Source organism: Parambassis ranga, chromosome 1 (assembly GCF_900634625.1).
Source record: "Parambassis ranga chromosome 1, fParRan2.1, whole genome shotgun sequence".
NCBI classification, from domain to species: domain Eukaryota; kingdom Metazoa; phylum Chordata; class Actinopteri; family Ambassidae; genus Parambassis; species Parambassis ranga.
The window spans coordinates 12,593,239-12,606,997 of record NC_041022.1 but is presented as its reverse complement, the minus strand read 5'-3'; the positions used below and the strand labels follow the sequence as shown (position 1 = coordinate 12,606,997).

General features: G+C 42.3%; 3 protein-coding genes across 3 annotated transcripts; all 3 read left to right on the top strand.

Moving 5' to 3' along the window:
* Nucleotides 1-4,250: 4,250 nt before the first annotated feature.
* On the top strand, nt 4,251-8,334 carry LOC114450725 (mucin-2-like). The gene is made up of 8 exons (XM_028429097.1): nt 4,251-4,388; nt 4,502-4,620; nt 4,697-4,880; nt 5,289-5,395; nt 5,478-6,690; nt 6,850-6,971; nt 7,689-7,947; nt 8,171-8,334. Exons 1-8 carry the CDS (start codon nt 4,304-4,306, stop codon nt 8,332-8,334), a joined length of 2,253 nt encoding a protein of 750 aa, XP_028284898.1. The 5' UTR covers nt 4,251-4,303.
* Nucleotides 8,335-8,393: 59 nt separating this feature from the next.
* On the top strand, nt 8,394-9,222 carry LOC114450666 (zona pellucida sperm-binding protein 4-like). The gene is made up of 3 exons (XM_028428970.1): nt 8,394-8,500; nt 8,613-8,735; nt 9,029-9,222. The coding sequence occupies exons 1-3, from the start codon at nt 8,407-8,409 to the stop codon at nt 9,220-9,222; spliced, it is 411 nt and encodes a 136-aa protein (XP_028284771.1). The 5' UTR covers nt 8,394-8,406.
* Nucleotides 9,223-10,274: 1,052 nt separating this feature from the next.
* Nucleotides 10,275-12,422, top strand: LOC114435956 (zona pellucida sperm-binding protein 1-like). Its single transcript, XM_028405950.1, has 7 exons — nt 10,275-10,367; nt 10,531-10,655; nt 10,808-10,988; nt 11,116-11,260; nt 11,958-12,028; nt 12,229-12,273; nt 12,352-12,422. Exons 1-6 carry the CDS (start codon nt 10,294-10,296, stop codon nt 12,230-12,232), a joined length of 600 nt encoding a protein of 199 aa, XP_028261751.1. The 5' UTR covers nt 10,275-10,293; the 3' UTR covers nt 12,233-12,273; nt 12,352-12,422.
* Nucleotides 12,423-13,759: the final 1,337 nt, after the last annotated feature.

Below are 13,759 nucleotides of genomic sequence, written 5' to 3'. Positions count from 1 at the left end.
CCCCTTGAATATATTTAACAAATATATTGACAATCAATAAATATTTTACATTTTTTTTACTCCTCAGGTCTGCTGTGTTATAAAATGCTCCCACGTCTTTACTGTTCTCTGCACTCTCATTCAACAGATTGTGCCTTTTATTTATAACAGAATGAGTGACTACAGTAAATAAAGACTGTCTTACTCAGCCTGAGCTTTCACTCTCATAATAAACATTATAGTATCAAACAGGAATGAAAAAATGCTAAAAATCTGAAGCAGGACTTTTCACTTAAAGCCACGCTGTCACATCTCAGCCACAGACCTGTCATGTTTTAAGTATATATTGTCAGATAGTTGTTATTATTGGCTGTGTTTAAATGATACCATGTTATTAGGGGATTAGTTGGCAGACAGACATGTAAAGCCTTTCATCACCTGTCTTGTGTGAATATGTATTTTTCTTACAAAACAGCTTCATAAAAGCACATTTTAGTATAAACTGTGTACTATATGTGTTTTTTTACAGCTCATTTCTGCCCGTGTTTTATCTCCCCCCCACCCCCCCACCCTCCCAAACTATGGTCTGTGGAGTGAAGACCGCATGGCCTGAGGAAGTCCTGGTTTGAGCTCTACAATGGCGGCTTTATCCTGCGGGAGGTGGGATGAGGATAGATACTATAATTGCTTCCTTTGCTTTCTCAGTTACTCCCTCATTTGTTGACAATGCAGATTCACTGAGTTATACGCTCAGTTTCAGGAGCAGAGAAGGTACAGTATGTACACTTCAGATGATTTAAGTGAAACAGGAAGAGGAATGTACAGTATTTTTCTGTGGTTTGGCATAAGAGCTGCTGTAGGCTCCCTGTTCTTACAATTCATAATTAAAGATAACAACTTTAACAGGTTAAGCTCCTTAGTGTTGCTGTTGATGTGCTGTAGAAAAATAGACAGGGGTGTGATTGATAAGTTTATAGCTTGAGGTTGGCGGAAATTAATTCCACGCCTCTCCTTACATGCATGTGCAGTTCAAGTCTCTGAGTGATTATTTAAGAATTTTGATGCCAGTAACTTTTGTGGTATTTCTGTTTTGGGTATTTGAAACAACACCATCCTCTGTGCAGTCATCCAAGATTCTAACAAACCTGCTTTATTCCCCTGATCTGGCACTTCTGACACTACCTGATCTCCAACATGAGGTCACCAATTTAAAAGTGACCTGTACTTCACCAGTGCACTCTGTTTTACGCTGGCTTTATTGTTTATTTCTTTACAAAGCAAATGAAGATAGTGAACAATGACTCAGAGACATTTGTAGACAGAGACTATTAAGGTGCCACCAGCTCTCAGTATCAGGTGTTCTGCAGTGCAAGCAGCACTGAACACCTGATACAGACTGTAGGAACGACACTCTGCTGGAGGCGGACATTCAATGTCATATAACCTGCTGTCAAAAACATCCCACTGTGCTCTATTAAAACACTGAATACTCTGTGAGTGAGCGACTTGCTGAGCCTCATAGCTGATAAAAATATTTGTTAGTTTTACTTTCACTTTTGTGCATGCACACTGTAAGCTGTACGAAAACATAGAATGATCATATCTGAATAGGAATAATCAGGTTTCTCTGTATTCTGAAAATGGCTAAAACCTGGGACAAGTCAATCATTGCTGTCAGATTTAAGTCTATGGTTCTTTATATGCTCACATTTGGGTAAGTAAGTGCATCCCATCAGATATTGACAGGTAATTATATAGTCTCTTTTACAATCAAAAAGTGCTTTACAGAGACAGAGGCAATGCTGTGGATCATACTCATTATAATAGGTCTTGAAGGTTTCTCACATGTTACACAGCTGTGTGTGACACTGACTGGGTGCTGATAGAGCCATTAGTGTAAGTCTCAGTTGTTATTGGAGCACTGCTGGGATGAAAATCATTTAAGAGCTGTATTTTATGTCAGTGTGGGAATGAACCAGAGGAAGTATTTCATGCTGACAGTGACTCTCTAGGAGTCAGAACCATTCCATCTGACCCCTGACAGTTTGTCATATCCTCACCGTGAATGGCGAGGGGGCGCTGAGCAGCGCTGGTAGCCCCCTGTGTGCCACTTCTGAGTCACTGGAGTTTTCTATTCATTTTTCTATTCCCATCACACCATGTGGGCCTCTGCAGAACATATGTGCTCTAACAATCAAGATGTTATTGCGAAGTAGCTGCTGCTGCAGAGACCTTATTGAAAGGAGAGACACCTTTCAGGAATGAACATTGACATAAACCTCATTTCTAACAATAATTAATTTGTGCATTGTGTACACAACATTAACAAGGCAGAAAAAAATAGTTAATTTTTTATTTAGTGGAAAATGTCACATTATAAGGCAGAGTGTGACCATCTTCAAATGCTGGTTCACTGTTTAAACATTGTTCTGCTTGCTAACTCGTAAAAAATAAAGAAGAGAAAACAAAAAGCAAAAATGTGATGAAATAGTTGCAGCACACATCCTCCCAGCAAACAAATCTCTTTGCCCTTCATAACACCACACTCCCCAGATCCCAGCTCTGTCCGATTTCTTTTGAACTGTCACTGCACATTCCCATAACATCCAGTCTATTACCACAGCCGTCACTTCAGGATTTAGAGTTTCAGAAGTCTGAGCCTTTCAGATTAATTCCAGGGGCTCTGGTTGCCTCTGGACAAACAGGCTTTACTGCAGCAGGGCCATCCTGAAGAGGCTGATAGACACCAACACAAAACACTGCAGTCACGTGTGCCTGACTGATGCTGCAACACCTCAAGAACAAAATGTTGGTCTTTAAGAGCCACAGTTAAACTATTTATTCCTCATCCATACTGCAGCAAAATGCAGGGACATTATACTGCAGTATGGATAAGAACTGCACACATGAAACTGCTGATGAGTTCACCCTACCTCATAAAAAAATGTTGACTTTATTAACCTGAATTAATTATGCTACAAAGTTGGGTGTTCTCTTTAAAATATGTCTTATCTTCAACCATTATGGTGGATGATCTGACAGCTGAGCAGTGTGTGATGTGCTCACTTTTCACGCGCCCCGCTCCGAATGAAGCTTTTTGATTGGCTCGTGCTTGATGACTCTTAATTAATCGCCCTCGTGCTGAAGAAAAGCCTCTGTGCTCGTGTGACCAATGAAGCGTCAGCAATCCGGTGATGTCTTGCAAACACAAGAACGGAACAAAAATGTTCGTGTTTTTAGTAACAGTTTATTTTCAGCTTTGTTGTTCGGTCAGCTCAGCACAGCGGGAGGATGATTCTACAGCCTCCACCAGGCGGGAAGAGATGAACCAAGACTCGAACGTGGAGCTGTGGAAGCGGCTCGAACAGGTTATCCGGAGCCCCGGTCTGCAGGGTCAGAGTGAGGCTCGGCCTGAACGTGCTTCCTCTGTCAAAGAGCCACTCCCACACTCCACTGTGCCACAGCTCAAAGAAAGTGACTTCAACTCTGCGTACAGCAGCTTGTCTTGGACTGCTGGTACTGTCAGCAGAATACCAAGGTCCACAGGTCCAAACACCGAGGAGGGACACCAAGCAGACTTTACAGGTTAAAGAGGAACCCCATCTCTTTCATGTTAACAGGTGTTTGAGGGTCTTTCGTCTTCCTTTTAAGCAAAGCAGACTGAGCAGTGTGTCGCTGCAGAGAGCTGCACTCATGTCCTTCAGGTCGGCTCTGTTTGGCTCTGAAGTTTAGTCTGAGGATAGGGAGTTCATCTGAGCTTTGTACCGTTTCCAGCTACAGGCTACACAAGGTGCTACACCTGTGACTGAGAGAACTGCACTCTGGGTAATGTAGGCACCAGAAAGCAACACCCACAAGTTGTATAAGGAGAAATTAACATATGTCATACTAATAGGAGGAAATCCAATATTTATAGTTTCACATGGTTTGCAGTGATCAGTTGGGATTGTTTTGGTGTGAGTTGTTGAGTTTTGGATTTTTTCTAATATAATTGAACTAGACTGCACAAAAATACAAGCTCAACATTTCTTTCTGTAAAATTATGACCCACATAAATTCCACACATAAATTTCACATGTTTTGAATTGTCCTTAAATTATAAAGAAGTTAAACAATGTCAGTGTTGATATCTCCTAAATCTCTGCAACACTCACCAAAACAATGTAAATGAACAAAGAGCAAACACATGATTATTAGATTTTGGGGGTGTATCTCTTTATTTACTTACACTTTGTTTCTTTCCCCTTCAGATTTTCATGGATTTCAGGGGGAGATTTTGGGACCGTTGTCTGACTCCAGTCCACATTTCTCTGAGTGGCAGGCTATGAGGCCTCTGGTGGAGTGTGATGACAAGGTCATGACCTTCACTACCTCTGGTCAAAAATTCACTCACCTGTTCGTAGACAGAGGTGAGACCATCAACAGCTGCTTTGGTGAAGTCAAATAGACAACATAAGCTCCTGTAGAGAAAACATAAGCTCCTGTATGTCATAGTTTCATATAATTATTTTATGTTCTGCAGTGGGAGACCCTCCCATCTCTGTCTTCCATCTACCTCCATACTGTGGTTACTCATTGACAACATCACAGCAGGACCTTGAGATGATGGTACCATATGATGCGTGTTACATTACTGAGGAGGTACCAGCAGCACTTGCATTGTAATCCAGCCAATGGTCACTCATCTCACTTGTCTATTTACCTTTCAACCTGTCAGAATGGCAGCTATGTTCTGCCCTTGCTGTGGTGGGAAAACCCACTGAAGCTCTCTTGCCCAGTGCAGCTGCCCACTCCTGCTCCCTCGCCCCCCCTCCCTGCACCGTCACTCTCTTGCTTCCCCTACGGCATGATGGTGCAGATACAAGTGCAAGAAAAGGATATTCAAATACTAACAGTCACAGGTACTCCACCCTCACTGACAACACGGTCAATATAATTATTAGATGATTGGTTTTGATTATACCTTTTTTAATGCTTGTGGTTTTTTGCATTAAATACAGTGTGAATATCATGAATTTAATACTTAGGATCTACAGTAACTGGGCACATTTGCACATTAAATGCAGTTCTTCTCAGTTGTTGAGTTTTTGGGAAATGTGGGATACACTTAGCAAAATTGTATTGAAAGACATGAATGAGTTTTGTCTACAAATTTGTCTAAAAACACATTTCCCAGCTGAACGGCTCTCTCCAGAAACCTTAAAAATTTTAGGTTTAGCTCTTAATTCAGATATCAGAATGTGTGTGTGGGAGACACAATCTCTGATGTTTTGACTGAGTGAGAATGACTGCATCAACATGTCTAACAGTGAGTGGAGACTGGGTTCCATTTGTATCTGAGTTGTGTGCCTACCGTGTGGACTCGCACAACCTCACCTTCGCCATCTCTCTCAGTGCTGCTTGTATCAACAAAGAAGTAAGTGGGCTAATTTAAATGGATTAATGTGCATCTGCTTGTAACAATATTTTATGTGATACTCTTTGTTTTTCTTTAACAGGACGATTCGCTGCTCCTCCGAATGAAGTTAGACGATCGAGAATACAACCTGTCCTGTCCTGTCAGTGGTCAGTTTCCCAACACCCCCTCCTGGTATTCGCCACAGTTTCCTGGTGTCCCTCAGCTTCCAGACATCCCTGTTCCTGCTAGCCCTACACCGACATCCCCTCCTCCTCCTCATCTGCCATCACAGGAGCAGATTAAACAACACTACCTCTTCCCTGGGTTCCAGTATCCCTGGCTGCCTCAGGTCTACCCTCCTGGCTCACAACCTCCTGGTCCTCCTCAGCCCATACCTGGCAGTCCTCCTGGGCCCCAGCAGCAACAGCAGCAGCTCTCCAACCCCACTGGTCCTGAGAAATCTCCTGACTCTCTACAATACCAGGTTCCTTTTGACAATTCTCAGTATCCAGTATTTTACTATCCTCCATTGACACCAGCTCCGACCACTGCAGCTCCACAAACCATTTCTACTACTCCTGTTCCATCATCTGTGGAACCTCCCAAACCTCCAGACAGTCAGTATTACCCTCAGTACTATTTTCAGATACCTTACTATCCTGCACCCACTGCAGCACCAGTGACCCACACACCTGCTCCTCTCCCTCCACCAAAGCAGCCTGTGGCTCCACAGTTTCAAACTGAACCTTTTTCTCCTGTTGGTTACAGCTCCTACTATCCCTATTGGCCAGTTTTCTACTATTCTATGACCGCTCCACATCAGAGCCCTCCAACTGACACCTCTAATATTCCCAGCTATCAACCCCCTTATGTAATACTGCCAACACATCAGCCACCTGCTGAAGAGCAACCTCAAAGACCAGTGGATCCACAAAGCGCCTGCTCATCTTCCACTCACACTTTTGGTGGCTATTACTTTTATCCTTACTATCCTTACCATCATGCTCTGTACCCAACACCATATCCTCTTGTGCCCCAGTATCCAGACATTCAAATTCCATTGACCACAGAAATGCCTTCTAGCACCACAACCTCTGTCATGAGTACAACAACTATCACGACTCCTGATACAGCTACTGAAACTACCACTACAATTGCTATGAGTCCCACTGAAACTTCTACAACTACCAGTACCAGAAGGTTTACAACCAAAGCCTCAAAACCTACTCCACAGAGCCCCCATCTCCAGTGTCTAAAGGATAGAATGTTTGCCTTACTACCTTCTGCTCACCCAGAATCCATCCAAGTCAGAGGTCAGTGTTTGTGCAAACAAAGGTGCTCTTTGTCTCCATGAGATTTTTGACTAGATGTTGGAGTTTTCATTACAATGATCAGCTCACATTTCTAAAAACAAAATAATGTGATTAATTCTGTCAGAAAAATTAAAGGTCCATTAATTGCTTCTACACCAGATAAAAAAACTTGGCGTTACCTCTCAAATGTCGCTCCACATTGCGGCTACACGCTACAGAGGACCGACCACTCTGAGATAATCCTCCACTCTCCTCTTCCAGCCTGCCACAGCCAGTTACAGGTAAGCTGCTCATGAAGGCATCCTTGCTGTCTTTGAATGTCATTTTTACATACATGTTTACTTTAAAAGTTCATTTAGCCCTGACCCGTCTGACCTTGTGTAACTGAATTAACAGGCTGGTCAGGTCACTGCTGCAGTGGTTTTCAGTGTCAATTAGCTGCCTCACTAAAGATTCTGTAGTTCAGTGGATTGACTGCAGCTTATAGTCCAACCAGTACCTGCAACAGGTTTCACTGGTGTATGTGCCACTTATGATAAGCTCCCCAAAGCTGCAGTGCAAAAACATGGATGCTATAAAGTGTAAGTGTTGGTAAGTTGTGTCTCAAATAAGTCTGCGGTTAGTAATTGTAAAGATTTCTTTAGTGCTCCGTGTAATAAAATGATTATGATGCAGTTTAATACAGTGGCACCAAAAAGTACAACACTACATTTGATTGCTGATGCTGCAATTTCTACAGCACTTTACGACAACAGTCCTGTTTGTATTATAGGAACAGACGAGCAGTTCTTCCTCGTCAGCAGCTCATATTTATGATTAATCCCATTTGGACTATTAGCAGCTTTTGCTCTGCATGCATCTTTACTGGGTGGAGTATTTTATGTTCTGTGCAGCCCAGCTGGTGAGAATGTTTTTGTGAGTCAAGCTTACTTTATTTTTAAACACAGTTGCTGCGTGGTTAGGCTTATCCTGAGTTTTATTGACTTTTCTTGCTTTAGACTCCCACGACCATTTCCCTACCTGTAAGGTTTTGGGACGTGTCCATGGCGCAGTACAGAACTCTGGACCTGCAGTGCCCATATCAAAGTACCACAGAAAGTCCAGCAACTGTCACCCCACCTGCTTCTACGACCCCACCAAGCACCACCAAAGCCAAGACCAGCTCGCCTGTTGACACTAAGACTAAAGTCATCTGCTCCACCCATCAGATGACTGTGGAGCTCCCTGCTGGACCCATTTCAGGAATAGTCGTTAAAGGTGTGTATATATAGTGATGTATATGTTCCAGGTACATATGGTTGCCATCAGCTCTGCATGAGTTGTTTGAACAGTGAATGGTATGTTGGGGGAGGGTGGGCTTGTTTCTTGTTTTGACTAAGGAACGCTTAAACTTTGTGCCTCAACATACTTGGGATGATAATTGCTCCCCCTTTTTAAGTGTTTTTCAGAAAAATACCTTATTGTTTATTTCCACATGTAGACATCAAAGGGAAAAAGATGAAGCTTCAGGAAGCCCCAAAGCACTGTGGGTATTCTGCAAGCAAAGGAAAAAATGGCAAAGTCCGGTTAAGTCTCCAGCTAAATTCGTACTGTCATATGACCATGCAGGCAAGTATTGACTCATATTTCACACTGAGCTCATGACCTTTTGTGTAATTGACTATTTTGTGGTGCCTATTAACTCTTGTATAAACTTGTTTTCCCTGAAAGGGTAAAATGTACATCATCACTGTCTCCTATATGACAGTCAAAGGGAGGAAGGAGGCTCAGTTTTCTTGTCCAGTTGTTGTCGTCCCAGGGCCCGGCCAAGGTAGATGGATTTACTCCATTGAAAGGCTGTTCAATTTGCCAAGGGGTGTTTTCTCCGGGCCATTCAGAGTTATTTTAACTGTGCGGCTGACATTTGTCGTGCTGTCCCTCAGAGTGCAGCCTTCCTAGCGAACAGCGTCTCCCCTGTGGACCCAGCTCTGTATCCCAGTCACAGTGTCTCTCCATGGGCTGCTGCTTCAACAAGCAACCCCCTGCCTGCTACTACCCCATGGATGGTGAGCTGCAGTCTGCGTCCCCACTGGCATTTTCACGCCACTTAGCTGAGTACAGTTGAGCTGTTTTGGGTATGGAAATGGTAAGTGCTACAGCTGCTGGATGCGTGAAGAGATTCAGGGCCAGCACAGCATGATTCAAGCCTGCAGTGACACAGAATGTGAAAAGGGTATAAGATACCTTGGGTCTCATTATCAATTGCCTCCTGAGATTTCTGACCTTTTGTTCATCTGACCTTTACATAACCATGCATGTGTATCTCTGTTTATGTGTGCGTGTTTGTATCTCCCTCCAGAGTGCACTATTGACCGGCACTTTGTCTTCTCTGTGCCCGCCTCCCTGACGGAGCCCCCTCTCTCCCCTTCCCTGCTTGTTGCTGCCAGCAACTCCACCTGCAAACCTCAGAGAGTGACTTCTGACTATGCCTTGTTCAAGATACCAATGGATGGCTGTGGGACACGCAGAGTGGTGAGATATAATGAACACTGAAAATTTGGGTGCAAAGTGCATGTTTGGACTCTAAACTGCCTGATCCAGTTAACATGTCTAGTAATATTCAGTGTGTGTTTAAATAATAAATTCACGTCGGTTTCTGAAGAGTGTTGCCATGCTGGCAGTGTCACTGTCCACCTAAACTCCTAAAACAGGCAAGAGATGAAGCACGGGTGGAGATGAGGCAGGCAGGCAGCTCACCTGTCACTCAATTTGGCCACACCCATAATTCTTCCTAATTTTAATGTCTAATATAATGAAAACAAATGAGTAATAATACAATCCATCCTTTCCAGTTGTCACAAAAAGAGACCTTATCGACCAGGCGACCAAGTGCTTTACAACATTAAAACTTTTTTTTTTAAAGTGCAATATTAAAACGATAAGAATAAACAATAAAAGAATGCCAATAAAACATTAAAAGAGATAAGTGTCACAGTGATGTATTTAAAAGGCATACTGAATAGGTGGGTCTTAAGTTTGGCTTTAAACAGTGGCAGGTCAGTGATTATGCGTAACTCAAAAGAAAAAGGTTATTCCAGAGTTTAGGACCTGCCACTGCAAAAGAGCAATCGATCCGCTGTTCGCACCTTGACCGAGGGACCTGCAACAGATGCTGGCCAGCAGAGCCCTGCTGGGTTGGTGAATGTTAAAAATCTCACACAAATAAGAAGGTGCAAGACCACTGACAGCTCTAACTGACTCACTTAGTTATTCCACTACTTTTGGGAACTTTTGGGCCATTTTAGGGTGCCTCATTCCTTTTTTGGTGTGTTTCCTGTTTCAGGGCTGTTTTTTGAAAAGTTCCAATGCTTATTTGTAGTACTAACAATTGCAATGATACTAAAACTATTACTACTAATAAGGAGAATTGTTTACTTGGTTAATATTTGGAGCTGTTATTAGAAAATTGTCCATTAGCAGTTTGTTTAATTTTTTGTGACATCAGTGGTATCCAATGGCAACCAGTACACCTTTTTGGGTATTTGTTGGTGTCTACATGTAAATTTGGTAAATTTTGTTTGTTTGATTTCTCTCTTGAAGGTGGTGGACAAAACTGTTGTCTACATGTTGGAGATCATCAACAAGATTGAGGCAATCAGCCTCAACTATGGCACCATCACCAGAAGTTCTCCTGTCAGGTCAGGGTTGGTTTCTGTTCACTGTTCACACTGAGCACCTGCTTCATGCTACAGATCTGTATCAGCAGTTGGAGACAATCTGCTGCCAATATACTCAATGTGTGAAAAAAAATTATGGTTAGGTTTTCATTTTCTGTCTCCTCTACTCCTTTGTTATTTCCAGGTTGCTCATAGAGTGCAGATTTGTGCCAGGATTACTAAGTGTGAGCTATGTGGTTAAATCTCCCTCCTTTGGTCCTGGACTCCAGTCCAAAGGAGTCTTTGGAGTCCAGCTGAGGCTTGCCAAAGGTATGTGGCTTTATTCTTTATTCATTATAAAAGAAAACTTTAAAATAATTAAACAACACATACTTATAAGGCATCCAGATCACCTTTAGGAGATTTTCTGCCTGGTTTTGAGTCTGTGAGACTACATACAGAAATAATCCATCTCATCTCAGATGCCCAGTACAGCAGCTACTACCCACAGTATCACCAGCCCCTGCGGATGTTGCTGGGGAAACCTCTCTATCTGGAAGTGCGCCTCCTCAACTCCCCAGATCCTACTTTGGTGCTTCTGGTGCACTTCTGTGTGGCCTACCCCCGCTCTGGAAATGCTGTGTGGGTGCTACTTTACAACGGGTATGTTGAAAAATCTCCTGTGTGAAAAGAACATTAAAAAAAAACTCAGCTCAGCAGAGGAGGAGGAGGATGCTGAGGAAGGAACAACAATATAGTGTTGCTTATGTAATTGACTCATTCTTCCTAGATGTCCAAACCCTTTGGACCCAGCCCTGGTGCAGGCTGTGGGGTTCAATCCTCCACCCCCCCCTCCGGAGAATCAGACCCGCCGCTTCACCATCAGCACCTTCCAGTTCCTTCCTGATGGCGAGTTCAAGGACCCAAATGAAGAGGTAAGGTTCCCTTCTTAGTTTGCAGCATAAAATGCATGTGCTATCTGGATGCTGGATGTGCAAGTTAATGTAGAAGGAAGGATCGTGGCCTAATGTGATGTGTCTACAACTGGACTGTTTGTAGCTTTATAGGAACACTAAGGAAAAGTGTTTCTTTGTGTTCTTAGCCAATCATCGTTGGATCTAACTTCATATTTAACAAGCATCTATCTTCTCATCTAACTATTGGCAAGAAAACGAATACATACATTTCCCAAAATGCCAACTGTGGTTCCCTAATCTTTCCCCCTTAGTGTGTGGTAATCTGATGCTTTGCAGTATGAAAAAAGTCAAATGTGCAGCTGTCTGCCTAGAAAGCTTGTAAATGTATCCCTGAGGAAATGGATACCATCTTATCTTAGAGGGAAAGTTGGCACTCAAGAAGTTTAGGCTCAGTAAATGTACATTGGTAAAGTATATCTCTGCTCCCTCAGTGCAAATTCACACTGATTGTCTTTTTATTTAGCAGAAGCATGATGTTAAAAGCCAGTGTTAGCTGTATCTCTGAATCCCCAAGTCAGCATTCATTACGAGGAGTGTACAAACTGCACATTCTAGCCAACTCTCAATTGGCAGCAGCTGTTTTGTCAGAGCACATTGCTCACTCTGGAGACTGGACACAGCATCCAATCGTGCTCTACTTCTGCCTCCCTCTCAGATCTACTTTATGTGTTCCACTGAAATCTGCTCACCACGTGACCAGCCTTGTGTTGAGGGATGCTTTGGCCGGTGAGTAAACATGATCTGTGTCTTCAACTCATCCACCACACCCTTTATGAACTTGCACATGTACACCCATGACTGGAGTTGTCCTCCCCGAAACCAGCCCGAGAGTCTGTAGTAGCTGCAGTTCCATATGACAGCAGGGCGATGTTTTAGTAATGAGTTTTGAATTATTTATAAGGACTGATCTATTTCCTGTTTTTCAGTTAAGGACATGGAAGATGCATGAAGTTGGTGAAAATGCTGATCTGGTAAGTTATGAAACAAATGGCTCTTGTGTGTATGGTCCAGACTTCTGCTGCCTTTCTAACCACTTCTTCTTTTTTCAGGCCTTAGACATCACCCATGTAACCACCAATAAAAACTCTAAAATAACATGGAGAGTGATTTTGTTCATGACCCTGGAGCAGGCATTCCATCAAAGAGAGGGAGGTGCCACTGTGGAGTGGACTGAACCTGTTGTGTGGAACACCGTGCAGTATGTTTTCCTTCAGATAAGAGACAATGGTTTGAATAGGATAACTGGTGACTATGAGAAACTAAAGGAAACAAAGCAGCTTCTGAATATCTAAACCCTGTGTGGCTCACACAGACACAGTTAACTTGCTAGTGTGTGTCAAAAATGAACTGCTGGGCACCTTTAAAGTCCCACCGGGCCATGTGTACTGCATGAATATCATGCATCCTCAGGTTTACTGTGTAGTCATCTGATTAAATGCATTAACTCAGGAACTACCACCATGCAAACCCAGTATCAGATGAAATGGAATGTCTCACCATATCTTACCTCCTTGTATATTGTTCTCACTTTAATGGTGGATATTATTACTTTGAGTCAAAATGCAGTGAGCCTGGGGCAACAGGAGTCCTGAGGCTTACCCAAAGAATTTCCTTAGACTTTAGAGGTTAAAATAAACTTAAGTTAGCAGCAGTAATGTTACAATTAAAAACAAAAAAAACTGATCTGAGGGCCAAAACAGCTGTGTGATGGGGAGCTGACTGACCCTTTGACCATTTATTATTTTTTTGTTGATTTAACACTGTGAATTCTAGGTTGCTTATAAAGCAGAATAATTAATAACGTTGATAAGTTGCCAATCAACAACCTTTACAGTATGTACTCTTCATTTTCACTCCTAATTTCTTTATGTTAAAGCATAATTTTTTTGACTGGCCTTCTGTCTCCTGGCCAAAGTGAGTGAAGACGGTACACACACACAAAGGTCAACAACAATAATGAGCTATTCAGTGAATTCTCTTTGCCTTTATTCAGTGAGAGTAGACACACAGGCCAAACCTCACATCATCTGTACCTGGTAATTTATAAATTAAGACTTAATTTATTTTTAAACCATTTCAAACAAACATTCGGTAACAGACCTTTAAATATTTGTGATTTCTGTTAAATATTTTTGTTTAAATAGAGGCTGCACACAAACAAGCTGAGGGTCCCTATTTTAAAATCTCTGATTGCTTCCAGCACTATAAAATGCACAGATTATTGCACATCACCAATTTAAAAATGGCTAATCTAATCTAATTGTTGCCTGGCATACTGAGAAAGAACGCACATAGGCACACTTTCCAAAATGAATATTCATGCTCCACCAGTGAAATTAGGAAAAGAGGGAATTAAATGTTTGAATAGAGAAATAATCAACATCTACAGTGCAACAGACTGAAGGTGTAAAACGTGTGAATATTGCAGAGCAGAATTAGGATATTAAAATCCACTCT

What these genes read in the sequence shown, in the direction of transcription:
- LOC114450725 (XM_028429097.1), top strand. Translation starts at nt 4,304, where the DNA reads ATGAGGCCTCTGGTGGAGTGTGATGACAAGGTCATGACCTTCACTACC. An exon ending in CCTGCCACAGCCAGTTACAG is followed by an intron (nt 6,972 to 7,688) that starts GTAAGCTGCTCA and finishes TTCTTGCTTTAG; the next exon opens with ACTCCCACGACCATTTCCCT. An exon ending in TTCAGGAATAGTCGTTAAAG is followed by an intron (nt 7,948 to 8,170) that starts GTGTGTATATAT and finishes TTCCACATGTAG; the next exon opens with ACATCAAAGGGAAAAAGATG.
- LOC114450666 (XM_028428970.1), top strand. Translation starts at nt 8,407, where the DNA reads ATGTACATCATCACTGTCTCCTATATGACAGTCAAAGGGAGGAAGGAG. An exon ending in CGTCCCAGGGCCCGGCCAAG is followed by an intron (nt 8,501 to 8,612) that starts GTAGATGGATTT and finishes GCTGTCCCTCAG; the next exon opens with AGTGCAGCCTTCCTAGCGAA. An exon ending in CTGCTACTACCCCATGGATG is followed by an intron (nt 8,736 to 9,028) that starts GTGAGCTGCAGT and finishes ATCTCCCTCCAG; the next exon opens with AGTGCACTATTGACCGGCAC.
- LOC114435956 (XM_028405950.1), top strand. Translation starts at nt 10,294, where the DNA reads ATGTTGGAGATCATCAACAAGATTGAGGCAATCAGCCTCAACTATGGC. An exon ending in TGGGTGCTACTTTACAACGG is followed by an intron (nt 10,989 to 11,115) that starts GTATGTTGAAAA and finishes CATTCTTCCTAG; the next exon opens with ATGTCCAAACCCTTTGGACC. An exon ending in TCAAGGACCCAAATGAAGAG is followed by an intron (nt 11,261 to 11,957) that starts GTAAGGTTCCCT and finishes CCTCCCTCTCAG; the next exon opens with ATCTACTTTATGTGTTCCAC.